At 57.5% G+C, this 25,744-nt stretch overlaps 3 protein-coding genes across 6 annotated transcripts in view; 1 reads left to right on the top strand and 2 right to left on the bottom strand.

Annotated features, from left to right (window-relative positions):
* Window positions 1-1,472: 1,472 nt before the first annotated feature.
* ATP6V0B (ATPase H+ transporting V0 subunit b) lies at window positions 1,473-7,690 on the bottom strand. The gene is made up of 8 exons (XM_051624675.1): window positions 7,562-7,690; window positions 4,507-4,555; window positions 3,963-4,046; window positions 3,439-3,516; window positions 2,982-3,051; window positions 2,630-2,681; window positions 2,186-2,376; window positions 1,473-1,801 (listed from the first exon to the last, which is right to left on the bottom strand). The coding sequence occupies exons 1-8, from the start codon at window positions 7,626-7,628 to the stop codon at window positions 1,775-1,777; spliced, it is 618 nt and encodes a 205-aa protein (XP_051480635.1). The 5' UTR covers window positions 7,629-7,690; the 3' UTR covers window positions 1,473-1,774.
* Window positions 7,691-7,949: 259 nt separating this feature from the next.
* On the top strand, window positions 7,950-10,437 carry DPH2 (diphthamide biosynthesis 2). Its single transcript, XM_051624659.1, has 6 exons — window positions 7,950-8,118; window positions 8,203-8,315; window positions 8,454-8,674; window positions 8,868-9,506; window positions 9,650-9,835; window positions 9,932-10,437. The coding sequence occupies exons 1-6, from the start codon at window positions 7,972-7,974 to the stop codon at window positions 10,060-10,062; spliced, it is 1,437 nt and encodes a 478-aa protein (XP_051480619.1). The 5' UTR covers window positions 7,950-7,971; the 3' UTR covers window positions 10,063-10,437.
* A 476-nt stretch (window positions 10,438-10,913) lies between these two features.
* The window catches only part of IPO13 (importin 13), a 29,968-nt gene continuing 15,137 nt past the window's right edge, over window positions 10,914-25,744 (bottom strand). Inside the window, exons 5-20 of one of the 4 annotated variants that reach the window (XM_051624644.1) lie at window positions 24,989-25,155; window positions 24,524-24,644; window positions 24,077-24,224; window positions 23,730-23,911; window positions 22,856-22,882; window positions 22,036-22,170; window positions 21,667-21,810; window positions 21,174-21,254; window positions 20,457-20,594; window positions 20,264-20,360; window positions 18,345-18,397; window positions 12,343-12,409; window positions 12,139-12,197; window positions 11,926-12,015; window positions 11,614-11,795; window positions 10,914-11,503 (exon numbers count right to left, since the gene is read on the bottom strand). In XM_051624644.1, the coding sequence (XP_051480604.1) occupies window positions 11,404-11,503; window positions 11,614-11,795; window positions 11,926-12,015; window positions 12,139-12,197; window positions 12,343-12,409; window positions 18,345-18,397; window positions 20,264-20,360; window positions 20,457-20,594; window positions 21,174-21,254; window positions 21,667-21,810; window positions 22,036-22,170; window positions 22,856-22,882; window positions 23,730-23,911; window positions 24,077-24,224; window positions 24,524-24,644; window positions 24,989-25,155 (1,791 nt within the window). In that variant the 3' untranslated portion in view covers window positions 10,914-11,403. The other 3 variants (XM_051624645.1, XM_051624648.1, XM_051624647.1) reach the window with 3 other exon arrangements.

Genomic DNA, 25,744 nt, shown 5'->3' with positions numbered 1-25,744 from the left:
AGACAGAAGTTGGAAGGCAGAAAAGCACCTTGCAGAGGGAGATTGCTGACAGGGGATGGGTTTCTCTCAGCCAAGGCAGGGTGGGGCAAGACCAATCCCTTCAAGACAAGTGGGCGAGTCTTTCAAGAAAGTGATTAACCAGGAAGATTAACCAACGGAGCAGCTTCTCTGCTGCCAGTGCAGGGTTTCCAATCCCAGATATCTCCTTCCTGAAGGCAGCCCCCAAGTTCAGCACAGAATTGAGAGGACAGCCCTGCAGTTCCCAGGGACTTCAGACATCTCTTGCCCACAGCAACAATGGCAGGAATGGTGGTACAGCCCTCACACAGGACAGGCAAAACTGCCCACATTTTAGTCTGAACAGGCAGGACCCGGTTTGTGTCCCTGCCCTTCCATGAGGTACATGTAGCTCCTGTCTCAGCCCCAGCTCCAGAGCAGTCAGCAGGAGCAGCAGCTTGGCTTGCCCCAGCAATGTCCCCACACCCCCAGCTGAGACAGTGCTGTCCCAAAACACATAGGACAATAGGTAAGTGGCAGAGCTTGAAAGGTGCCATGTAGACACAGCTGCATTTGTCCCAAGGACAAAAATGAGCAGGTGTAAACACCTCTTCAACATCAGCAGCCCCACCATTGCCCCAGCCCATTGCATCCAGATGCCACAAGACAGGCAGTTCCAGGCATCCATCCACTCTGATGTAGGTCTAACAGCACCAGGGGGAATGATGCTTCCCCTGAAACAGTGCCCTGGCAGCACAACAGGATGAGGGCCTTCTGTTGGATACAGCAGAAGCACTGGCTTCAGACTCTCTGCAGAAAAGCAGGAAGACTTTGTTCTTCCTTTCCCCAAAGCAGCAGAAGAGCTGCAGGCTCAGCTGTCCACAGCTGGCAGCAAGGGAGAGGGGAGCAGAGCCAGCACAAAGCATCCCCACCATGGGACCAATGCCAGGGTCCTCCAGAATGGAGGGGCACTGCAGATGGGAGAGCCCCAGCACCCAGCAGCACCCACCCAGGCAGCAGCACAAAGCCAACAGTCACACAAGAAGTGCTAGCCAGAGAACAGCCTTGAAAGGAGCAAAAGCTTTGCTCCTCTGCCTTCCTGGTGCTCCTCAGTTGCACTATGGGATTACAGACACTGTGTACACTCCCTTTGTACTGAACTACCTGGATGGCAGCTGAAAGGCCCAAACCAGTCTGTGCCTGTGCCTCCAGCATGCCAGGTATAGACAGTGCCAGCACTGGTAGGAGCCTGGCAGAGGCAGCACAGAGCTGCCTGCTCCAGCAGCTTCCTACCTGCTCCGGGCAGCAAAGCAGAGCTCTGTTTCCACAGCCCAGAGAGCAGCAGGGTTAACCCCACACAGGGAGGGCACCACCAGGCTCCCGGAGTCGGGTATGGACTTTGCCAGAGGCACAGAGGGGAATCTGAGCAGGGAGTCAGTCCAAATCAGCACATGCAGAGCAGAGGAACAGCTGAATCCTTGGATGAGAACCATATTTATTTCACGGACACAGAATTGCACTGGTGGTCGATTCTACACACACCGGGGACACGCAGCAGCAGGGCCCCGCAGGCTGGGCCAGGCCACTGGGGCAGAATTCACACAGAGAAATTTGTTTCCTCCAAGGGGCCGACTGATGGGCAGGGCGGGGCTCTACACAGCCAGGCTCCTGCTCCCGCTGCCGGGCAGCTCCCACCCCAATCAAGGATAGAAACATTAAATAAGTATATACAGCACCTCTTGGGGCAGGGCTGGAACAGGCTGGTGTGGACAAAAGCTCAGTTGCCCATTTTTACTTTAGATGTCTAGAAAGAAAGAGGAGAGATTAGGCCACACACCACAAACCCCAGCCCAGCACCCCAGTCTCAGCCAATCACCCCAGGACCATCCAGAAGCTGCAAACAGCTTATCATCCCCACTGGTAAGACAAGAGCATCACACCACGTGCACCCAAGGTGACACCCTCCGTGACAGTTGCTCAGAGGGGCCATCAAAAGAGTCCACACTGCTGCAAATAGGCATGGTGTGCCATGGGGAGAGCTGTGCCACCCAAACCTTGCAAGCAGCCTCCCCAACCCAACGCAGAGGATTGTGCTGGATCCCAAGTGTCTCTCCCAGGAGCTGAAGAGCACCCAGGGTGACAGACACCTTGTGCTCATATAAGCTTAGTGGCCCCAGGAGGCAGGTACCTGCAGGATAGCAACGATGACTCCAAACAGCCCTATGGCACTGCCAAAGATCTCCACGATCAGGATCTTGACAAAGAGACTGGCATTCTGGGCATCAGCCAGGGCAGCCCCGCTGCCCACAATGCCCACGCAGACCCCACAGAAGAGATTGCACAACCCCACAGTCAGACCAGCCCCAAACATGGAGAAACCTGCGAGAGAACACTGTAAGAGTAGGGGGTAACCCCCTTCCACCCGCAGCCAGGGCACACTGCAGCAGCTCTGCAAAAAGCTGCTTTTTGGCAGAAGTCACATATCCTTCAGACACATGCAGCAGCCCTTGGGCTGGGTGAACCAGGCCCTGCAGTCCTGTTCTCCATAGTCCAGGGCAGAGGAGCAGCAGGAGGGGCAGTGAAGGTGTGTCAATGCTCACAGCCACAGCACCAGGGGCTGAGCAATCCTTACCTGCATGGTAGTTCCTAGCTCCAATCGTCTCTGGGGTGTCCGCAGTGAAAGGCTGAAAGCACAGAGCCTGGGTTACCAGCTAGTCTCTGGCAGAGGAACCTGTCCCTGATAGGGCATCAGGTAGCCATGTTTTGAGCAGATCTCATCCCTGATGCCATGCCCCTGGGAAGCTTTATGTTACCTGCCTTGTGTGTGCTCCCCCAATCCACTCTTCAACATGGACAAGGAGCTCCCAGAGCCACAAAAGCATCCAAAGTCCAGAGAGGACCACTGCTGACAATACCCAGCCCATGCCCAGTTGCCCATCCACAGCCAGCACAGGGCTGGCAGGGCAGCCCAGGTCCTCCCATACCTCAGCCATGTTACTGATGACAATCGCCATGATGATCCCATAGATGGCCACAGCCTCGCAGAAAATAATGCTGTGGGAGAAAGGCAAAGTCTGACCACTGTGTCCCAAGCCCTGCCCAGGAGCCAGCCCCACCCTCTGCTAGCTCCCTTCTGCTCCTTTGGGGAGGGGCTATGCACGGTCTGACCAAGGGTACCCTGGCCTGGGGCAGGAAGTGTGATCTCTGGATGTTTGTTTTGAACACACTGTGGTCATTCACTGCATATCGCACCAAGACTCTTCAAATCAGCTCTCTGGCTGCTTTAGGGCTCTTTGTTTTGAAAGCAAACAGCATGAGCAGCTCAGGAAGGAAAGGTCGGCCAGCAGCACCCAGCTAGAGAAAGGGCGGGAGCCTCTACACTGGGCTAAAACCTGCCCTGCTCGGGTGTGGCATAAGCACTAACTCCAGGTCTGTGCTTACCTCACCAGGTTCTTGGTTTTGATCCGAGGGGCTTTGACTCCACCGCCGATGATGCTGGAGCCTGTGATGTAAATCCCCCTGTGGCAGACAAGGGTGGTTGGTGGAGGGTCTGGCATTTGCTGAAGGATTCAATTGAGAAATCAGAATCTTCCAGCTGAGCAAAGAATTGGGCATACAACTGGGTGACACTGCAGACTTGGCTTGTCCACCCCCAGGGTACAAGTGGTCCCAAGCTCCACCACCTACACCAGCAGAACTGCTGGGGCACAAAAGCCACCACTGTATGGCCTGGGCTCAGGGGTACACCATCCAGAGAGCCAGGGACACGCCTGCCTCTCCACTGCCACTGCAGCCTGCAAGGTGATCTGATCATACCCCCAGGTAGCGAGCAACCTGGTCCCACCATTGCAGTGACCACCCAGCCCTACATCTCTGCATGTACCCACTGGTCTGTCTCCATCCTGGGACACTACAGGTACCACAGTGGGACAGCAGATGCCTGCTGAAAAGCCAGCCCCACTCACCAGGCAGCTCCCACCACTGACAGGGAGATGGCCAGGCCAATGCCCAGGTTGGACCACATGAAAGGGGAGGTCTCTGTCAGGAACCTGAAGAGAAAGAAGTGCTCTCAGTTAGTACACCTGCTGAGCCACCCCCATAATGGTGCACCCCCTACCCCATCATGAACCCCAAGATGGGCTGGGCACTGCCAGAACAGACACAACAGCCTCTCTGTGCTCTCAGGATCCTCACCCACATGGACTGAGATCTTCCTCCAAACCCTCACTGTGAAGGGGAAGCCTGGGCTACGAGAAGGGGTTGGCTGGGAGAGAGATGGGAAGGGCAGCGACAGCTGCTCCAGGACCCCATATGGAGCTAGGTATGCATGGACTGCATCTATCCCACCTCAGGGGGAGCAGAGGCCCTGCTCGCTGTAGGTCTTGTTCCCCAGCGATGCAGCGACCACTGACTGTTGCTCAAAAGCAAGCCCTGCTCCCTGCAGGCTCTGCCAACACTGCCCACCTCCTTGCACAGCCCTAAGGATGCCAGTATTTGCAGGGAACTCACCAGGCCACATCGAAGCGGAAGCCCAGGTCAAATATTGTGTAGCAGATCCCTGGAAAGCAAGTGACACAGAAACCTTCAGACAAGCACCAGCTACCAGCTCAGCGCTGCCACAGGAAGGTTACTGGAAACACTGGCTTACACATGCAGAAATGTGGGGCTGGGTGAACCCCCGAAGTCCAATTCTGGTGACCCCAGTTCCCCCACAGAAGCACAGGAGAAAGACAGCCCAGACCCAAAATACTCCCAGCCCCCATCCCAGTCTTGGCCCAGAAGAGGACTGCTGTGGTTGTCACACCCATTTTCTGTTCCCTGAGCCTAGAACTGTCTTTATCCACACTGCCAATGGCTCAGCCCCACTGGAGAGCCACTGCACCAGGTGACCAGCCATGAGCTCTTCTCTCTCACAGGGAGGTAAGAGGTGTGAGTCTGTCCCCTGACTGACCATCAAGTGCTGCTCCATCACCATCCCATCATGGTCCATGCTGGAGGACACCATCAACACCACAAATTGCTGCTGCTCTCCAGCACCCCCCTTGCAAGGCTATGGATGTTCAAGACATGCCTGCTGTCCTCAGCATTTCCCTGTCCTCAGCATGGGTTACTTATGCCCAGATAAATTTGTTCTCCAACACAGGCAGCACAGCACAGCCCTGAGAAACGCAGAAAAGCCCTTCCAGGCAGGGATGACAAGGGCAGCTTGCCCTGCTGTGCCCCGAGTGCTCCTCTCCCGTGCCGAAATGCAGCCATGAGTTGTACCCAGCAGCCCAAGCACACACAGAGGTGCTCGTCCCGAACCTCTGCCTTGCCCTGAGCTGGTGAGCAGGAGGCTTGGCTGCAGACAAGAGACACTGGCTCTGTGCACAACTCGCAGCATGCAGCACGGCACTGTCTGCTCCACACCAGATAAAAAGGGTGAAGGGACAACTCTTCAACACTACTAACTAGAGCCAGCAGCTGTGTGACACTGACCCTGCACACAGCTGGAAAAAGAGGAAATGGGAAACTTCTGAAACGCTTAGAAGCAGCAAAGAGGCCACCGCACATGTCTCACTGCTCCCTTCCCCCTAAGGCCACAGCCTAGAGGTCAGGGTGATGGCACACCAGTGGTGCCCAGTAGCAATATGGGGGCAGACCCACGTGCCCCATGTTGGAGGAGCTCTTCCCTGCCCACAGCCAAGCCCTGAGGACAATGCATCCCATGGAAGAGCCTTGGGAGTGTAGAAAGACCTGTCAGCCTCACAGCAGGGACATTCCCATCCCCTGTGTGCTCAGCCCCTCCACACACCTTAGGGCTCAGCATCCTGCACAGTGGGAGGACACACAAGCACTGCCAGGTGAACAAGCCCCAAACCGGGAAGCAGCAACACAGAATCATGGTGTCTCCCTCCCCTGCAGCAACACACACAAACAGGGAACCGTGTCACCATGGCCAGAGAGCACGAAGGGAGGCTGCATCCCAGTCCACTTGCTTAGCAACCTTCAGGGGTGATCTCTAGGGTGCTAGGTCTGGCCAGTCCAGAGCTTGTTTTGGCTTTGCTGCTTGGCTTGCAAAGCAGGAACCAAACCCAGCCAGCCTCAGCTGCCTCTTGCTTCCCATGAGCAGTAAAAAAAGAGCTACATCCAGCTCAGGGCAGATCCCTGGGGCACCTTTTATCTCTTCAAGAGCAGATGTAGCCTTTGACTCACATACAAAAGGAACAGGGTGAAGGACGTTTTCTGTGAAGAGCTCTGGCTCCCAGCCCTGCAGCCATAAAGGCAGAAAAGAGCCAGGGCAGCAGGACTGGAGCACCAGAGCCAGGCCAAGGGCAAGGAGGGAAAGCACCAAGAGGCACCAGAACACTGTGCAGAGCTAGATCGCTTCCTGCTTGCTCCTTCCCTGAGAAGGGATTGCAACAGGGCTGGGGAAGTTAAAAGCATCTGGGCTCAGCTCATTTTCCAACAGTCTCAAGTTCACAGCATTGTGTCTGCACTGGTGCAAGCCCCATGATTCAGAGAGCCCAGGAAGGCAGCCCTGGGCCCAGCACTGGGTTCACCAGGCCCTGAAAACACGAGGGATTGAGACACCCTCAGCTTCTGACTCAGTCTCTCCTCTCACCCAAATGCTGAAGCAGAAGCCAAGGTCTCCCCAGCCTCTGCCTGGCTCATGGTCACTTCACTCCACACTGAAAGAGGAAATAACCAGCAGCTCCAGCATAAAACCTTCCTGGTACCCCTTGGGAGTACCCCCTTCCCAGGTAGTATTAAAACCATCCTCAGTGCTGCTGAGCCTGATGCAGCAGAGCCTAGCCTGCCACAAGCTGCAACATGGCCACACACCAGCTCTGCAATCACCCAGACAAACCTGTACATTTCTTGATGCTACTACAGTCTGACAAAAGAGGAGGGTGATCTCCTCCATCCAGGAGACATCAGCTGTCACAGCCCGAAAAACTAGGCACCTGCCTTTACTTTCCCCCAGTCTGGCAAATTCAAACACAACCCCTGACTGTCAGCAGCACCTTTCTACTCTCACACACACAGGGAAATGGATCAACTGCTCAAGCCAGATGGGCTCAGAGTGCCCAAAGCTGCGTGCCCTCCATCTCTTCAAGAGCAGATATAGCCTTGGGCTCATATACAAAAGAAACAGGGTGAGGGACATTATCCTGTGAGCTCTGGCTCCCAGCCCTGCAGCCAGAAGGGCAGAAAAAAGAGCCGGGGCAGCAGGATCAGAGCAGCAAAGCTGCTCAGAACAGGAAAAGAAAGGTGGCACATGGGGCTGCTGGGAGCCAGAGCCCCTGTCGGAGCAGCTCAAAGCGCCCCGGGGGAGACGCCCAGGCTGGGAAGCTCCAAAGCGGCCGCTTCTGGTGCCACAGCGGGCCAGGGAGCAGCCCCCGCTCCTGCGCAGCCCCCCCCGCTCCTGCGCAGCCCCCCCCGCTCCTGAGCGGCCCAGCTCCCGGGAGCAACGCTGCTCCCCTCCGCCGCCGCCTCCCACCCTCCCCAGCACCCCCGCAGCGCGGAGCAGCCGGCAGGGACACCGGCCCGAGCGGCAGCCCCCCCCCCCCGCCCCGCTCACCGACGCCCAGCAGGGCGGCCCAGGCGGCGAGGCCCAGCCCCGCGTACAGCAGCGCGAGCCCCGTCATGGCGGCGGCGGCGGGACGGAGCGGAGCGGGGCGCGAGCGCGTCACCTGACCCGGGAGCGGAACCGCAGCGCCCCGAGCGGAAATAGCGTGAGGCCCCGCCCCCCCCGCGCCCGCCTATTGGCCGCCCTGCCCGGCATCCACCGGGAAACTACATAGACCACAATGCACCGCGGCCGCCGCCGCTTTCTATTGGCTGTGCTTTCCCGCCCCGCCCCGCCCTGAAGGGCGATAGGCCCCGCTCCCTCGAGGGCGGGACTTCCGGCACCGGCAGGGGGCGGAGCCGAGCTCCCATTGGCCGGCTCCGCGCCGCAGCCCGGAAGCGGGCGCGGGGCTCGGGCGCCCCATGGCCGCGGCCTTCAGCAGCGACGGGGCGGCCGCGCTGCGGCGGGAGCTGGGCCTGGCGGCGGCGGCCGAGCCGCGCAAAGACCTCGACGGCTTCTACGAGATGGGCCGGGCCGCCGCCTTCGTGCGGGACGGCGGGTTCCGCAAGGTGAGCGCGGCCGGTGTGGGGAGCGCGGCGGGTCCTGCGGCCGCCCCCCCCCCTCGCCCCCCACCCTCACCCCCCCTCCCGCAGGTCGCCCTCCAGTTCCCCGACCGGCTCCTGGCGGACGCGGCGGCGGTGGCGGCCCGAATGGAGGCGTCGACGGGGGCTGAGATGTACGTCCTGGGCGACACCACGTACGGCAGGTCGGTGCGAGGCCGCGCGGGTGCCCAGGGGGTCCGGCGTGGGGCGGGAACGGGGCCGGCGCTGCCCGGGCTGGGGACAGCAGTGCCAGGGAGGCGGTGCTGCAGAGCCCTTCGGAAGCGGGTCCTCCCTCCTCGCAGCTGCTGTGTAGACGAGGTGGCCGCCGAACACGCGGGTGCCGAGGCGGTGGTGCACTACGGCCCGGCCTGCCTCAGCCCCTGCAGAAGGGTCCCGGTACTGCACATCTTCGGGCAGCAGCCCCTGGACGTCGGGCGTTGTGCAGAGGCCTTCCGGGAGCTCTACCCCGACCGGCAGAGCCGCGTGGTGGTGCTGAGCGACGTGGTCTACGCCCATGCAATGGGTGAGTGCTTTGGGGCAGGGCAGGGGGGCTCTGGTGGTGCTCTGAGCTCTGCAGAGCTGCTGGGGGAGAGGCAGTGGCTGGCAGTCCCCAGACACTGCTAGCCTCACCTTCTGTCCTCTCCTGATCTGCTGTCCTCACCTTCTGCAGGACAGATCTGTGGCTGCGTTTCTTTCTCACTCCTCTTTCCCTTCAGGTGAACTGGAACAGCAGTTGTGCCTCGAGTACCCCAGTATCGTTTTCTCCAGGGTGGTGTGTGAGGACCCTCCTGGTCCCGCCCCACCTGGGGAGGTGCAGCAATTTGGCCGCCAGTTCCCAGTGGAGGCGCCGGGAGGGCTCCAGGACTGTGCCATGTTCTACGTGGGAGCTGAGGGCCTGGCCCTCACCAACTTCATGCTGACCTGGAACCGCTGCCCCTTCAGCTCCTTTGACCCCACCACCGGCTGCAGCCGCCGCGAGACCCTCAACGTCAACCGGGCCCTGATGCGACGCCTCTACTTGGTGGAGCGGGCCCGGGACGCCCGGGTGGTGGGCATCCTGGTGGGCACCCTGGGGGTGGCAGGCTACCTGGCTGTGCTGCAGCACCTCCGGGAGCTTCTGCGCCGAGCTGGCAAGCGCAGCTACACGCTGGCTGTGGGGAAGCCAAACCCTGCCAAGCTGGCCAACTTCTTGGAAGTGGACATCTTTGTCCTGGTGGCCTGCGCTCAGAACTCCCTGCTGGACTCCAGGGATTTCTACCGGCCTGTTGTGACCCCCTATGAGTTGGAGCTGGCCTGCAACCCAGCCCGCGAATGGACGGGGAACTACCTCACTGACTTCCGAGACCTGCTGCCAGGTAACAGCTGGGAAACAGCTGCCCAGCACCCTCCTGGGGTGTGTCCTGCCCTGCCCCCTTGCCTGGAGGCTGTGGTTGCCCCAGCTCCACACTGATCAGAGGACGGGCCTGAGTACCAGGCTGATGTTGCTGCTTCCCGGCAGGTGCCTGCGCGCATCTCGAGCTCCCACCAGCCGTCCCTGCGGCAGAGGCTGCTCCCGACGTCTCGCTGATCACGGGGGAGATGCGCGTCACCCACCTCTGCGACCCCCCGGCCCCCCAGCTGCCCCCCAGCACTGCCCTGGCCTGCAGGGACCAGACACGGGCCCTCACCCAGATCAGCCCAGCTGGTTGGTGATTTGGTTCCATGGTGGGGCTGAGCCCTGGGGCAGGGGCAGTGCTGTCTCCCCACTCCCGGTAACAATTCCCTTTCTCTCTTCTCCCAGCTTCTTTCCTGGAGGCCCGCAGCTGGCGGGGCCTGGAGCAGCAGCTGGGGCAGACGCCCGTCTCCAAGGCTGTGCAGGGCCGACGAGGGATTGCCATTGCCTATGAGGATGAGAGGCATGAGCAACCCTGATCTGGCAGGAGCAGGAGGCCTGCAGGGGCCCAGGCATTGCCTGACACCAGCTGTTGGACCTGCAAGGGTCTCAAGAGGGTCCAGACCTGTTGCCAGCTGGCCCCACGCTGGATATAGCCCTGGGTCAGTAGTGCTGTGGTGGGAGAACAGGAATTGCAGGTGTGTTTGGGGATCCTTTGGGGCTTCCCACAGCACCCCGGGACTTGTGGCCAGGGCAGTTGCAGGGCCAGAAGAGCTGCTTGGCCCAGCCCCAGCCTCTGAGGGCTCCTCAGTCTGGGGCAGGTTTGGCCCTACTCGGAAAGGTCACAGCTTTGCACAAGCCAACTTGAGGCTTGTGTGGGCTACTGCTGCTAACTAAAGCTCAACTGAAAAGGATGTGTGAGTGAATTGTCTTCTAGAATAAAACACGAGCTGAGGAGCAGACAGGTGATACCAGGCATCCCAGAATAAAAACAGATTGTGGTTCCCACTCAGGGAGTGCAGCCCTGCACACTGGCTAAAGCCAGCCTGAGAGAACAGAAAAGCCCAACTGTGCCCCCCCGAACTGTTCACAGGCTGGGCTGGGGAACCAAGGCAAAGGCAAGGAGGACAGAAGCGGGATGCACACGTCCTGTGCTGCAGGGAAGACCCCACAGTTATTGGGGATGTGGTCTCTTGTGTGGGGCAGAACTGTTTCTGCTCCATGAGCTGTTCCATGCTGGGCAGGAGAGCATGGCGACAGGGGGGCTGCTTTTCAACATCTTTCTCAAAGCCAGGGAGGGGACGAGAGGCTTTGAGACCTCTGCCAGGCTCTTCTCCAGAGACAGAGGGACAGGCCAAGTCTGGGCACTGCAATAACGACAGCCACAACATAGAAATATTCTTAATATAATTAGGTGCAGGGCCTCCCCCCTCCCAACCACACACATACAAACAAATGAGCAGGGAGTGACCCCTCCCTGCCCAGCCAGTCACTGCCACAGGCAGAGGGGCAGCTGCCCTGCCACTGGGCATGGGCACCCATGGGGAAGTGCCGTGGAAGGGCTGGTAGCCCTGGCAGGGAGCAGCCCATGCTGGGCCAGTCCTGCCCAGGCTTCACTTCCCCCTCCACTCCAGCCACAGCCACCACCTCCTGCAGCTGGCACTCCTGTCCCCGGCGAGGGGGGAGCATGCTGGGGGGAACAAAGATGCTGACACCGAGATGCGGCCACCAAACCTAGCTGAGGAGCGTCCCGAGTGGGTTAATTCTAGGTGGAGGGTTATTCTACGAGCCGTACTGCAGCAGGGTGGGGAGGATGGGGAGGGGTTTCCTTGCAGGGAAGAGCTGGTCCGGGCAAATTGTCCGCGGTCCTGGCCAGGTGGTCAGTAGTCTGCAGTATACTCCGTGCCGTGCAGCCCTCGGCACAGCAGGGTGAACTCCTTCACCATCTCCTTCACTCGCCGCTTGTTCACACGCTCTCTGCTAAGACGGAGGGAGGGGACAAAGATGAAGCGGAGGGACACACTGGGCCGTGCAGGAGGGCCACTCCCACTGGGCGTGGGGCACAGCCACCAGAGGGAGGGTGCACGAACCTGAGGATCTGCTGGCTGAAGGTCTCTTTCTGCTCAGGGGTGACGCGGGCTGAGGGGAAGCCATCCTGCTGCATGGCCTCCTTGATCCAGATGTTCAGGTAGCTGAAGCAGTGCTTGTTCAAGGCAAAGAGGATTTCTGCGAAGTGATCCATGAGGCTGCGGGAGGCCTGGCCACCAACACCCTGCCACAGAGCAGACAGATCCCCCCTTGAGCCCCCAGCAGGCAGTACCCCGCCTGCAGCCACCCACACTGCCGGGCTTTCTGCCCCCAGCCCCACAGGGCTGCCACCCGGGAACCCACGCGTCTCTCACCTCCAGCACTGCCTGCAGCAGCACTTTGCCGTTCTCGTGCACAACCTGTCCCACCGGGGCGATCTCTCCGCAGCGGGGCAGCAGCTCCGTCTGCAACACAGAGCTCATCTTCCTCAGTGCCAGAGCAAGCTCCACTGCAGCGCCCTTGTCCAACCCGTGCCCCCTCCTTGGGGGGGCGGGGGGTGTGGGGCTGCACAATGCCATGATACTCACAAAAAATCCACATGACGCTTTGACCGTTGGGGCCTCGGGGAACTTGAGCGAAAGGACACCTGTGGGCAGGGAGCACTCAGGTTAGCAGACAGAAACCCCGCACACCACCCCAACCAGCCCCCGGCTGGTCTGTGCCCCGCGCCTCAGGAGGAGCTGGCTGGCTTCTCCCCAGAGCGACGTGGAGCCCGTGCCCGTGGTACTCACCACACTGAAACACCGCTTTGACATCCAGGTTGCTACATAGGAAGAGGTCTGGCTTCCTTTTCAGAGCCTGCAAGGCACACAGACAGGCAGCATAAACCCCGCGCTGCAGAGGCAGCCAGGACGTCTCTGAGGAACCTGGTGCCCCAGACAGCCTCTGCCTGGATGCACTTACCTGAGCACACCCCTGGTAAAGGGCAGATTCACACAGTACAGCAGGAAACCAACACTTTCTTCTCAGCCCCTCCCCCCCAAAGAAAAGTCAATCAGCCAGGCTGTTTGCTATACTCAGGGCCCACCAGCTCCTGGACCCGAGCCAGCCAGGTAGCAGCAGTGCTCCCAGGACAAGAGACCAGAGCCACCTCTGTGCTTTGCTCCTCTCCTCTTGACGATGTTGGTGTCCCTGGGGTCACAGCTACTGGTATAAGCAGTATTTCCCAGACTGTGCCAGCAGCTCACTTTGCTTGGGCTCCAGGGCACAGACAAGATGTCAACATTGGTTGGCAGTTCCTGAGCAGCATGTCTGACATCAGAAAAGCTTTGGGTTTTTATTCTCCCACTTGATAATCCCACCAGCCACTGTGGGACTCAGGCACTGCCACTGGGGACACCCTGAGCTGTGGCACTCCCTGCAGTGGCTTGGTCCCCTGCTGCTGGCACTGGGCAGTTATTGGACAGAAACATTTCAGTCTGCACTTGCCATTCCATGGGAAGCGTTTCTGCCTTACCACCAATGCCACCATTCCCACTGCTGCAGGCCAGCACTGGAGATGGCAGTCACACATCCTGCCCTACTGTCACTGTGACACTGGGGACAGCAGCCACAGCTGCAGCCCCGCTCTGTGCCTGGAGCTCAGAGAGCAGGATACCAGGGCAGGCAGCCCTCAGGCTGAGTTGTGTGCAGGACCACCACCTTCCTCCAAGCCTGCTCCCTGGCATAAAGCAGGGACAGCTTTCAACCAGCAGTGCACAGCCAACTGCCCAGAACCATGGTATCTACTTGGAACAAAACAGGCTCATTTCCCACCCCTCCCTCTCCAGGGAAAGCCCACAGCCATCTGTCTGGTGCAGAGAACATATGCTGGAGACCACAAAGCCAAGTAGCAGGTTTCAGGGTTATCCTGTTCCCTTTCTGAGTCTTTCTATCACACACTGGAAGAGAGGACTTGGGTTTGGTCACCAAAGGCATTGTGGTACCAAATGGGGGCACAATCACAGGGACCTGCTTCTCTGCTAGATTATAGAATCATAGAATGGCTTGGGTTGGAAGGGACCTTAAAGATCATCCAGATCCAACTCCCCTGCATTGACAGGGACACCACTCACTAGATCAGGTTGCTCAGAGCTCCATCCAACCTAGTAGACCTTCATTTGGGGGTGATCAGGGCTACACTGTACCTGTGTCCATGTGTGCACCATCTTTCCTGATGTGCTGGCACCAACACCAGAAGGCTAGCTAGTGCTTGGGCAATGGTTTAGAAATGCATCCACTTATCATGGTTGCCACTATCTAGTTGGCTCCATACCAGGCAATGCTTGCAAGACACATTGATATTGCAGTTTTCACCACGGGGGACTAATCCCACTGCCCCAGCCCCAGTCTGGGCACCACAGCAGTGACTACAAGCCTCTCCCCCAGCAGCACGCTGCTTGAAGGCAGGTGGCTCCCGTGATTCCACCCAAGCTGCAGGTTCCTCTACCCTGCCATACAAGGAATTGGTTTTAAACTGTGTCCTGCATGATGGCCCAAGGGTCTTCCAATATGCTCCATTTGCCACCTACCTGCACGATCCTTCTCCCAGCCAAACCAGACATGTGGCAGCCCCCAAGCTCTCCTGCAGGCTCGCTGGAGCACCTGCTCGCTCCATCAGTGCCATGGAGGAAAGCGTGCCCTGGTTTGGGAGGGCTCCATCCTGTAGGACACCTCCACCAAGGGAGCACAGTGTGCCAGCTCAACTTGGGCACATGTGCATGTCTAATGTAGAAAGAGATTATTTTTACCCTGGTGAAATGGGGGCCCCGTGGAGCTTCTCCCATTAGCAAGTGGCACCAAGTAGGTCCAGCTGCTCTTTCCCAGCACCAGCAACCTTGCTGCAGCTCTGAGGCCCCTTACTGCCAGCCTGTCCTCTGCATCTCCTGCAGAAGCAGCCCTGCTCATATGCTGTGGGATGGGAACAGGTCTTTAAATGCTTTCAAACATCCTCTTAAATCCTCTGCTGCAGCATCCACTGGAGAGGCAGGCACTGGTTCTCTGGCAAGGGCTGGCACAGAAAGGACATGAAGTTCTTCTCCACAGCAGCTTGGAGAACACCAGACAGGTCTTCAAAGCAGACTTCTCTTCTGTGCCTGGCTCTTCAGAGGCAGGCAGGCATGGAGGGGACACCAAACCCCACTCCTCCAGCAGACTGGGGACAATGGGGGGCCGCACAGCCAGTTTCTGCAGCTCTCCAGAGCACACAGATCAAGCATTTGTGTTCAGCACCATCACCTCTTCCCAGACCACATGCCTGGTGGAGCAGAGCCTCCAGCTTTGGAAAGGGCACTTGAGCTTGGTCAGGCACCAGGGCCAGGGAGGAGCAGTCAGCCCCTGTCTGCAGGGAAAAGGGGATGCTGAGCTCATTTCCTCCATGGGGCTCTGTGACTCTGGCTTGAGCAGTCATGGTGGAGAGGGCTCAAAGACTGCTGCATGCAGCGTGGACCAGCCCAAGAAGGGAGGAAGGTGGGAGATAGTGGTGGTTGGGCCATCACAGACAGTCAGTCCTGCATCTTCTCCCAGCAAGGCTGCACTTGCCCAGTCTGCCCCTGGGCTCCTGGTCAGGGGAGGTCACCGCAGTGCTCCCAAGGACCATGGTGGGGAGATGTGCCAATGGGGTGACAGGCTGGAGAGCCCTAAAAACCTACACACAATGGGAAGCACACACACTACTGTGCTGGCACCACTCCATGCAGCTGGTTATTCTATACTCAGCTTCGAGTAGCAACAGTAACCTCAGTGTCTCCAGCATCTGTAAGACACTTGGTTTAGGTCAGGATGCTCTTGTGGTCAGCCAGCCATTGTCAAGAGGGGATTGCCAATTAACATGGTGGCAAAATGATCAGCCACACCAACTGGGCAGTGCCACAGGCTGCAACCAAGCCCAAATAAATATACTGTAAAGTCAACTGAAAACCTGTCACACAGAGAGATGCCTCCCTGTCAGCTGGTGACAGAAGGCTGACATGCAGGTATCATGAGGTAGGAGCTTCTTCTGAGTTGTCAGAAGGTAGCAGAGTACTTGCTGGCAGAAACAGATGACAAAAACACTGCCTGCAAGGAGAAGCCAGATTTGAAACAAGGAAGATTGTATTTCCACCAAGGTGATCAACCACAGGAGCAGGTGGTCAAGGAAGTGGGAAAGTCTCCACCATGACACAGTGTTGGGTCCAAACTTGCTGCGGCTCTGGAAGATGCATTACTTCACCAGGGGCTTCACAGAAGGAGCAAGCTGGGATGAAAACACAGCTCTCATCACATGAAAATTGGATCTGAAGAGATTTTCAGTTCTCTCCAACTTTAATCCTTGGATCTACAAATGCTCAACAACATCACTGCATAGTATGGTTGTCCATAAGAGGACAGGCTGGACCCACCTCTGCCATCCAGAGCTCTTAAGTCCTAAGAGGCAGGAACCAAGCCAAGATGGCAAGGCCATTTCCTGATGAAGTCAAAGCACCCCACCAGATCATCATTCTGGGAAAAGAGGCAGGCCAAGGAAGAGGAGGAAACCTTGATACAAGTTCTACACATGAGGAGAGAGGACAGGGATAGGATTGTTTGGTCTCTGTGGGGTTGCTGGAATAAAAAGCCTTGGAAAACATCAGGTCTTGAGTGGCTGTGGGTTGCAATGGGCTGGCAGAACATCAGGCACCTTGGAGTGATCCATTATGGAGCAGCAATGAAGTTAGGAGCCTCTCAGCTGCTCCTGTAACAGGACCTCCAAAGAACGTGGGCTGTCCAGAGACTGAAATGCCAGGGACCAGGCTGGCTTCCAGCACACTTCCTCAGCATTGCCTGCAGGTCCTGCCCAAGAGGGCAGTGTGTAACAGTTCCCCAGCAGCCAGATGCATGGTGTTAGCTGTGTGCTCTGACAACACACCCCATGGAAGTGCAGCATGGTTGCACTTTTCTCTCCAAGAGATCGCATACACAGAGAAGTACCCAAAGCCAGACAAAAACTCAGCACATCCCAAAGAAACATCAGATAGCCTTGGAAGAGTCTCTCAGAGTCACCTAATCTCCTACCCCCCCCACACCTCCCTCCTACCTGCCCTCCAGAAGCAACAGGCTTATTGAGTTCTTTTAAGCCCTTCAAGCAACAGCAGCTCCCCAGGTAACCTTCTAGTGCTTCCCTGCACTTTTAGAAAAATCTCCTACTGCCTAACCTGGATCCTTCTCCATAATTTCCTTCTGTGACTGTTTGTCCCACTAGAAGAGAACAGAAATGGGTTTCTACCTGTGACTGGGACACTACCTTCCACACACCCCAAGACTCATATGCAGCTCTTTCCTCCCAACCATGTGTACAAGGTGATAATCTTTCTAGATTATTTTCTCTGTGCTCTGGTCTGTATGTACAGAAATGTTGTGCTCAAGCAGAGATCCCACCAGCACTGAGCAGTCAGGGAGGACAGCTCCATGAACTTCATGCATAGACCCCATTCACCAATTCTCCCATCACTTTCAAAACCCCTGCTAAAAAGGTCACAGCTTCCAAAACCAGCATTGGCAAAAGCTGCAAATGCTTTCCAATAACCTCAGCTTCATTGTGTCTTTCAAGAGGAAAAGCAGGGAAGAAAACACTGCAATACAGCTTGCGAGATGCTATGGGTCTCAGCAGGATCATCGTGAGACCAGTGAGGAGCAGACCCTGCTGGGGGATAGGAGTGAAGTGCAGCCCCCTCATCCACTCCATCCTGCAAGACACACAGAAGGGCTGAGCTGCCATTGGAGGGGACTGATGGTTTAGCACATGGACATGCCAGCCCCCTTCCCGGGCTGCCAGCAAGGGCAGGATGGCCACAGCTCTGGCAGCCACCTGGGCCAGTGTCCCTGCACAGCCACCAGGCCAGCACGTGTGGTCAGAGGTCTCGTCATTACAGCAATGAAGCAGAAAGTGACTTTGATGGGCCCTCCTTGCCACCAACCCACCCTCTGGGTAGGTGCCGGGGGCTGTATCTCCAAGAGGGACACTGAATGCATTGAGGACTTCAGAGCTTCTCCCTCAATGTCCATGGCGGGCTGAGGAGCATGCTGGGCTCCTGCTGCTCCCAGCAGGTGTGTTTATATGCACAGAGCACCGTGCCAGCCCTGCCTGCCCACTGCCAGTGGTGACATGAGTGCCAGCCCCACAAGCCAGCCAAGGCCCCTATCACACCGACACACGCTGTCCCTCTGTGCCACCAAGCTGATGGCACAGGAGCACTCCCAGGCTGCTGCCACCATGCCGAGGGGATGCTGGGGTGGGAGGCAGCATGGCAGCCTGGCAGGTCCAGGTGCCATCACAAGGACGTTGCTCAGAGCCAAAGCCTGGCAGATGCCTGCTGCCCCCCCCAGGCAGGGGATTCCTCCCACCGGCCCTGGGGCAGGGCAGCTCAGCCCATCCCTGCTCTGCAGGACCCGTGGCAGGGCAGATAAATGGGTCAGAAAACATCCACGTAATGCTCTAATTTGTCACCTGAGGGTGACCATGGCAACAGCTCCAAGTGCCCTGCACCAGCTTCGGCAGGGCAAGGGGGTGGCAGCTGGAGGCTGCCCTGCAGAGGAGAGTACTGCCCTGGGGATGGTGCAAACCCAGAACTAAAGGAGAATGTTTTGTTTTCAACTTCCACGGAAACAGATGGAGAAACTCGATATTCAACTAAAAGGAAAAAAACGTTGTCAACAGAAAGCTAAAAATAGGTTTAAATTGAATTAAAAAGAGAAAGAGAGAGAACAGAAAGTGAATGAATAAGAAACTAAAACACACCTGTGCCAGGAGTTGCATAAATGAATCAACAATATCAGGATGATCCCTGGGCCCTAAAATATAATAAAGATGTAACTTAAGAGAAAAATCATACAAACAGCAACTCAACATCATATACTTATGTGATACAGAAAGAATTTACAAGTGAAAACAGGAGTGTAAGGGAGAAGGGGTGTGCGGGGAAGGGGATGGGCAACATGAGCAGCTTGAAGCAAGTTAAAGAAACAAAACATACAAAAAATCATGAAACTTGGAGAACCCAAGAACAGAAAGAAACTGCAAAGGAAAGGGTCTGAAGCCCCAGGGTCTCCAGCTAGCACCTGGGCACTGCAGAGCCAAGGAGATCTTCGTGTCCTTGGGGAGGAAGAGGAGGAGGAGCGGGGGCTAGCTGGGCACCATCTCCACAAGGAGAATTAGAGCTTTTGCACTGTGGGGACTGGGTGGGTGTCTTCAGAGCATGGTTTGGTCCTGGAAGATAACTGCAAGTGAACGACAACACCTCAGCAACCGCTTGACAGGCCCGGCCGGGCTCAGGCGTGCACATGCGTGTCACCAGCACCAGCTGCTCAGGAGCCCCTGGCACAGTCACTCTCCCACCCCATTCCCAGATGCTCTCCAAGGCCCTGAGTCCAGGATTGTCCTGGAGGTGTCTTCCAGTGTCCTCCTGGGAGAGGGCAGCTCAGTATCCTTGCCAGCACTACTCACCCTACCTTGGCATCTGACTCTGCACACAGACACGTCTGGGCCCCAGTGGGGTCATGTTTCCCCCCCACCTCCTGCTGCCCGTGGGCTCAGCAGAAGGGGTTAACCCTGCTCAGGGCTGGCTGGCCACCCACCGGAGGGGACCCACTGGGTGGGTGGGAGCACAGTCCTCAGCACACAGCAAGCTGGACAGCTGCTTGCCTGAGCAAACCTCTTGTCCAAGCATTGGCACAGCTCAGGCTCAGTCCCCTCCCCTCTCCTCCTGCAGACATCTCTGCTGCTGCCCGGAGGCATCGCCGTCCCCCGCCCCCCAGGTGCCAAGCCAAGAGGGTTTCAGCATACACACATCCATACACCACTGGAAGAAGCAGGGACTTTATCTCTGGGTAAGCCTGGCCGGGTAAGCCAGTGCCACCTCAGCGCAGTGGGATTTGCTCAGACCGTGGTGTGATGATGAAGCAGGGGTCCTCATGCCTCCCGCACCTCTCTAGAGAGCTCTGAGCCTTGTACTGGGGGGAGGCATCACCCTACCCAGCACCTGGCTGTCAGCAAAGGACAAGACCCCTTGGGGACTGTAAACAGAGCTGCTGAAGGACCAGGGCCAACAGGTCCACGGTATGTTTGTTCCAGTCATGGGACAAGTCACCAAGAGGCTGAGGGGAGCCATGGGGGGGCCTGTCCTAACCCCATTTGCTTTTTGCAGTGCAGGCAGCAAGCCAAAGAGAGGCCTCTGCCCTGCAGGAGGATGCCAGCATCCTCAGCATCACAGCAAGGGACTTGGTGGCCAGCACTGACTCTGAAAAGGTCTTTTCCCGTATTCACATACACATATCCTTCTGCTTGTGCTAGGGCTTAATTCCTGGCCGCTCTGAGCACCACTGGCCCCAGGAGGAGCCCAGGATCTCCTTGGGAGCACAGCCTCCCTGACAAGTGGGACTGGAGCTCCAGCTCAACCCTTGCAGCACGCAATGCCCAGCCCTGCTGCAAAAGCAGGGCTGTCACAGCAGTCCAGATTCTCATCTGGGGGTTTCCTGCTTCTTCTGCCCTGCAGGGAAGGTACCCACCTTCCAGGGGTTGGGATGGATCCAAGACACAGAGATGGCCCCATTAGCTTAGCTAGGAGTGAGAACAGCCATTCCTGGAAAGACGCCTCCAGACTCCATGCATGCAACAGCCTGACAACAGCCCCAGCGCACAGAGGGGTTAATCCCACGTACCTTGCTGGAAGAGGGTCAGCGTGACTGAGGTAACGAGCAAGAAGAGGGCCTTGATGGGAGGGAAGTGGGCAGGCTCATGGGCAAAGATGTGAACCAGCTGCAAGAGGGAGAGAAGGACTGAAGCTGCTACTGGCCCTGCGTGCCCACAGCCTCCCCAGGAGCGGCGGCCCCAGCCCTGAGCGCGGCTCCGTACCTGCCGGGTGAGGTCGATGGCAGAGGCCTGAGGGATGGTGCTGTACATCTGCCCCAGCATCTCGCACAGCTGGGGCACCATGGGGGCAAAATCATCCAGGAGGGTCTTCACGGACTTCTCAAAGATGGCACAGACAGACTGCGAGAGAAGAGGGACCGCATGAACAATGGGCACCTGGAGTCCTCTCCTGGAGGGCAGGGCTTGATGGACAGGTCCCAGGGGAGGGAAGAGATGACAATGGGGATGGGCAGTAGCCCAACAGATGGCTCAACCTGCTATGGTACTGGTACCCTGGCCTGCAGCACAGGATGCTCCCAGAGACTAGGAAACACTCTTTCCACTGCAGCAGGAAGGTTCCCCAGGGGCTGGTGAGACACTGCACCTGGGCACTACTGAACTGAGCAAACTGGAAAAACATCAGGTGACACAGGTCCAGGTCTGAGCAGAGCTAGATCCTTAGGTAACACAGGTCTGGGAAACACCCATATCCCTGCTCATGGCAGGGCCTTTGTCTCTAGAGAGAAGCAGAGCTGATGGGGGCATAAGACAGACAAGAATGGCTGGATGCTGCTGGGGACAGCAAGCAGAACTGGTCCAGACAACTCAGCAAGACATCCCTCTTACAGGCATCACCCAGAGTCTGTCCTTTGCTGTCACCAGTTCAGGTCAGCAAGGACAGGCAGAGCTGCAGGTAGGACACAGGAGAAGCCTGGTTACCTCCACCACTTGGGCATCATTCAGCCACTTGCTGAGAACCTTCTGTATGAGCTGGAAGACTTGCTGCAGAACCACCACCACCTGTAAGGAACGAGAGGAGCTGAAGAGAATTGGCCATCAAGGCACTGGGGAGGAGAGATTCAATGCTAAGCACTGCCTGGACTCAGACCTTCAGGCACCACCCCCCCACCCTCTGAAGCTGGGCAGCTTTCTTCCCTGCTGAAGAAGCTCAGCACAACTCACAGCTGGCAGGCAGTGCCTGGGCTGTCCTCCAGAGCAGCACTCAGCCAAGAGGGATCTTGCAGGTCACTTCTGCTCACCTCAGGAGAGGTGGGATGAGCTGGAGGCCTTGTCTGAGCTGGAATGCACCAACACTACCCTCTTCATGCTACATGCTGCATTCCCCATAAACCCCCTTCTCCTGGCACCAGCAGTGAATAGTGAGGCTTTGGGCAGGCTCTGACAAAGAACACTGAGCAACTGCTGTACTCACGGGGTTGGGTCCTTGCTGCACTGGCAGCTTCTTGACCTCAGTGCTTTCATGGTCATCATCATGGTGGCTGATGTCTAGGGTGGTGAACAAGTTGGAGAGCAGGCCCAGGATGTGGATGATGGCCAGCTTGTTGGAGGGATTGGGCTGCCAGGGAAAATAAAGCCAAAGCGTGACACTGACCACACTGTGCAATCACAGTTGTACCTTTGGCATGCTGAGGAACCAGGACTGTAGAGGCAAAGTGCCTGAGAGGTGGTCCCTGCACTGTCTTGAGCCCATGTTCAAGACCACTGCTTCAATACAGCAGTCCCAGGACTACAGCCAGTGGGAGAAGCAGCTTCTGGATGGAGGTAGTATGAGGACACTCACCGTTTCATCAGCCAGCTTTTCCAGCTGCTGGATGTAGGGGGTGATCAGAGAGTGCAGGTTCTTCAAGATCTCCTCCACTTGCAGCGCAGAGAGCAGGAAACCAAGAGCCTGCATCAGCCACATGCACTGGCTTGTCTGGGAGAGAGAGGAGACATAACAAGGCAGGTCACAGCCCACCCTGCAGCCCTACCACACACTGGCCAGGACAGCTGCCAGGGGCCCAGCCAGCAGAGCCAGGATCCCAGTGTGCTGCAGCTCCTGAGCTGCTCTATCTGGTTCACTCCAAGGTCAGAGGGGAGCAGCTCCCTACCAGCATGGCAGAACCCAGAGAACAGGTGCTTTGCCAATAGCACACCTGACCTCTTCCCAGCAATACACCAAGGAAAGGCTAGTTGGTGCCCAGAGGTCTCCATGCTGGCACCACTCATCCTACCTCAGCACACTATCCTTTCCAGAGCCCCTGTGGGGTCAAGTGTCCCACCCCATTCTCATCTCCTTCATTTTTCCTCTTGAAGAGATTCCTGCCATATTGGCATCCTTGGGCTTGGAGGGACTGGGAACTGCTGGAGTTAAGACTCCCTGGGGACTTCCCTCTCTATGGGGACATATGCCCCAGCGTGTCCCCAGCCCATGTGCGGTGGGAGCCCAGCAGCACAGTGAGGGGCAGCCCACGGGTATTCCTGGCCCTGCACAGGATGCTGCAGCACTGAGGTCTCCTCCAGCGACAGCCCAGCTCACGATGGCACCCCTCGCATCTTCAGATGAGTGCAACTAACAGAGTAAGCAAAACCAGCCAGAGGTGTGAGCCAGCCCCTCTTACCTTGTGAATCTGCTTCATCAACACCTCCTGCCAAAAGGAATGGGAAAGAGAAAGAGGTGGGTGAGTGCTGCAGAAAGTCCCTTCCCTCCCAGGAGGCAGGACTGACACAGGAGTTCAACAACTGACACCAGTGTGGGCACACACAAGCAGCACATGGCTCCAAACAGCCACCCCATAATCCACAACAGGCAGGGAACAAAATTCCTGTTTCCTTGTAAGCTCTCCCCCCAATCATCTTCCTCAGCCACCCAGCAAGGGCAGCCCCTGCCTTGGGTGGGCTCTGCAGCAGGATGGCTAGAGAAGCCAACCTCAGTCGGGGTCTCCTTACCCTACCAATGGTGTCCCACCAGGCTCTAAGAGCAGAGGCTCATACTCTCCACCAGCCCCTCTCTGTTTCCGTGTACACCCCAGCACTCCTCCTAGTGCCTCAGGACTGAGTCCCTTCTGTCCCAAACCTTGAGAGGCAGGACCACAGGACAAACCTGCCTGGACTGCAGGACCAACCCAGTCTCTATGGAGAGGCTTGAAAACCAGGCTGCCCCTCAAGACACTCAGCAGTGGCACCAGTTGCCTGGTGGGTGCAGGACTGGCAGGAAGCCCTTCCTAACAAGGCAAACCAACCCTAGGGAAAGGGTGGATGCCCATGTGCAAACCCTCTTGGCACTCATGTCTGCCACTGCCTGTCTTTTCTGCACTCACAGAAGGACACAGGGCCTGCCACACTGGCCTACAAACACGGTGGACACTCCACACCAGGCAAGATGCCCTAAGCTGCTGCTTTGCATCCCCCCTTCCCTGATTCATGTAGATGAAGGGGTTTGCACAGAGCATATCCCAGCTCACCACCACACATCCATCTGCATCCAGCTCCTACCTGTGACACAGCAACAATGTTGGCAGCATAGGGCGGCAGGTCGTACTTGCACTCCCGGCAAATCTTCTTCAGGGTGGAGACGCTAGAGATGGAGAGCTCAGGGTTGCCCAAGGCCTGGAGCACCAGTGGCAGCACGTTGTTAATCATGACGGGGTGATCAGCCAGCCACTCCGACAGGGCCCCTGCACACACAGATGGGATCAGACTGCAGGACTGCACCGCTGGCTCTTGCTCCCTGCATCCTGGGATACTCAGCTTTGCTTTTCACTGCTCTTATTGCTGGGCAGGAGCAGACCCAGAGGGGCTTTCCCTCCCTAGCCCAGCCTGCATGCAAGCAAAGGCCTCACCGATAGTGAACATGACGGTGTCGGCGAGCTGCACGTTGCTGATGCTGATCCGGGGAATGAGGCCGATCAGCCCCGGCACCACATCGGAGTAGTTCACATCGATGGTCTCAGCGATGGACTGGAAGCCGTAGAGCAAGGCCTCTGTGTGCTGCCAGGATGGGAGAGGCACTGTCAGAGCCATGCACTGACTCTTATGCCAACCCCTCCCCCAGACAATAGCTCAGGATCCCCTGGGCAATGGCCAAGGAGGCTGGTCCCTGGGCAGCACTAAGGACAGTGAGGCAGAAGACCTGCTCCTCCTCCCAGCACATCCCAGAAAGCCCATACATGTGCTGGCAAGGTGGTCATGCTCCTCTATCATGTCCCTCGCTTTCAGCACCCTGTGGCTGGGATAGGTCCCCAAGGGGCTGGTAGCCATCAGCCTGGTGCCTGGGTCCCCTTGCTCACCTGCCATGTGGATGGCTGCTCTGTGTTGGTCAGGAGGCGTCCCAGTTTGTCATAGAGGCTGCTCAGGAGCTCAGCACCCAGCATCTCATACACGTACATCAGCGTGTCAGAGATGTCCACCCTGCAGAGAACATGGAGGGTCTCCAAATGCTGTCCCCATGCCCTGCAGTGCACTCCTTGTAGAGACAGACATGTCAGTTCCCCTCCCACTGCCAGGCAGGACAAGGCACTGCTTGCACAAGGACCCTGCCCCAGCCCAGTGTAGAGCGTTCTCAGGGCAAGAGGTGCCATGCCTAAACACCAGCTCATTTCCGTATCACCACCACAGCCAAAACAGCTCTTGGTGGAAGGAATCTCCTCTGTGCCCCTCCCTGGGTGTCCCTATGGTGCCAAGGCTCCAGGGAGGTAGGATGCTGCCTGCATTCTCACCTGCCTGACAAGCAAACCCAAATCTCCCAGATGTACCTGTATATCCGAAACTGCTCTTTCTCATCTGAAGACCAGAAGCCATACTCTTCATCGGAGGGGAACTGGGCTTTGTGCAGCAGCACATCCACCAGCTGAAAGTAGACAGGCCTATAGACCTGCTGGTACACTGCCTGCTTGTCTGGCTCAAAGGAGAGGATATCATCCTGGTGGCAGGAGGAGAAATACATCAGGTGTTGCAGTGGAAAGAAAATGAAGCCAGTATGCCTGCTGCATGGGGGGCTCAGTAGCAGCTCCCAGGGCTGGAACCAGTCACATCTCAGAGGTTGCACTTCCAGCCTCCCAAGGTTCACCTGATGCCAAGCCCTCCTGCAGTGGTACCATAATCTGGAGCCAAGAAGCCAGAAGCCCCAGCAGCCAGAGGGACCCTTGGCCATTCGAGGACAGCTCAGTTACAATGGAGTGGCACTGTCCTGCCATGTCCTAGCCTCAGAACAGGCTAGGATGGGTGCCTGGGGAGCACACAGCGCTCTCCTGCCTGCACCCATGTTCTCAGACCCATCCAGAGAAGCAGGTTAAAACTGGTGGAAGCCTCAGCCCGGCCCTGCGCAGCAGACGAGCTGCCAGCACAGTGCCAACATCAGCCCCCTCCCTGCCCACGCTCAGCCACACCGCATCAGATTGCGGAGGAATGGAGCTGGGGGGATGAACAGGGGCTAAAAATAGAGCACGGCATGGCAGGGCTGCTCTGTTGGCACAGGGAATGTTCAAACGGGGATAGGGACCCACATCGAG

The sequence above is a fragment of the Apus apus genome, chromosome 7 (assembly GCF_020740795.1).
Source record: "Apus apus isolate bApuApu2 chromosome 7, bApuApu2.pri.cur, whole genome shotgun sequence".
NCBI lineage: Eukaryota > Metazoa > Chordata > Aves > Apodiformes > Apodidae > Apus > Apus apus.
Note: the sequence above shows the minus strand (reverse complement) of the source record. Positions and strands in the feature narration are given on the sequence as shown.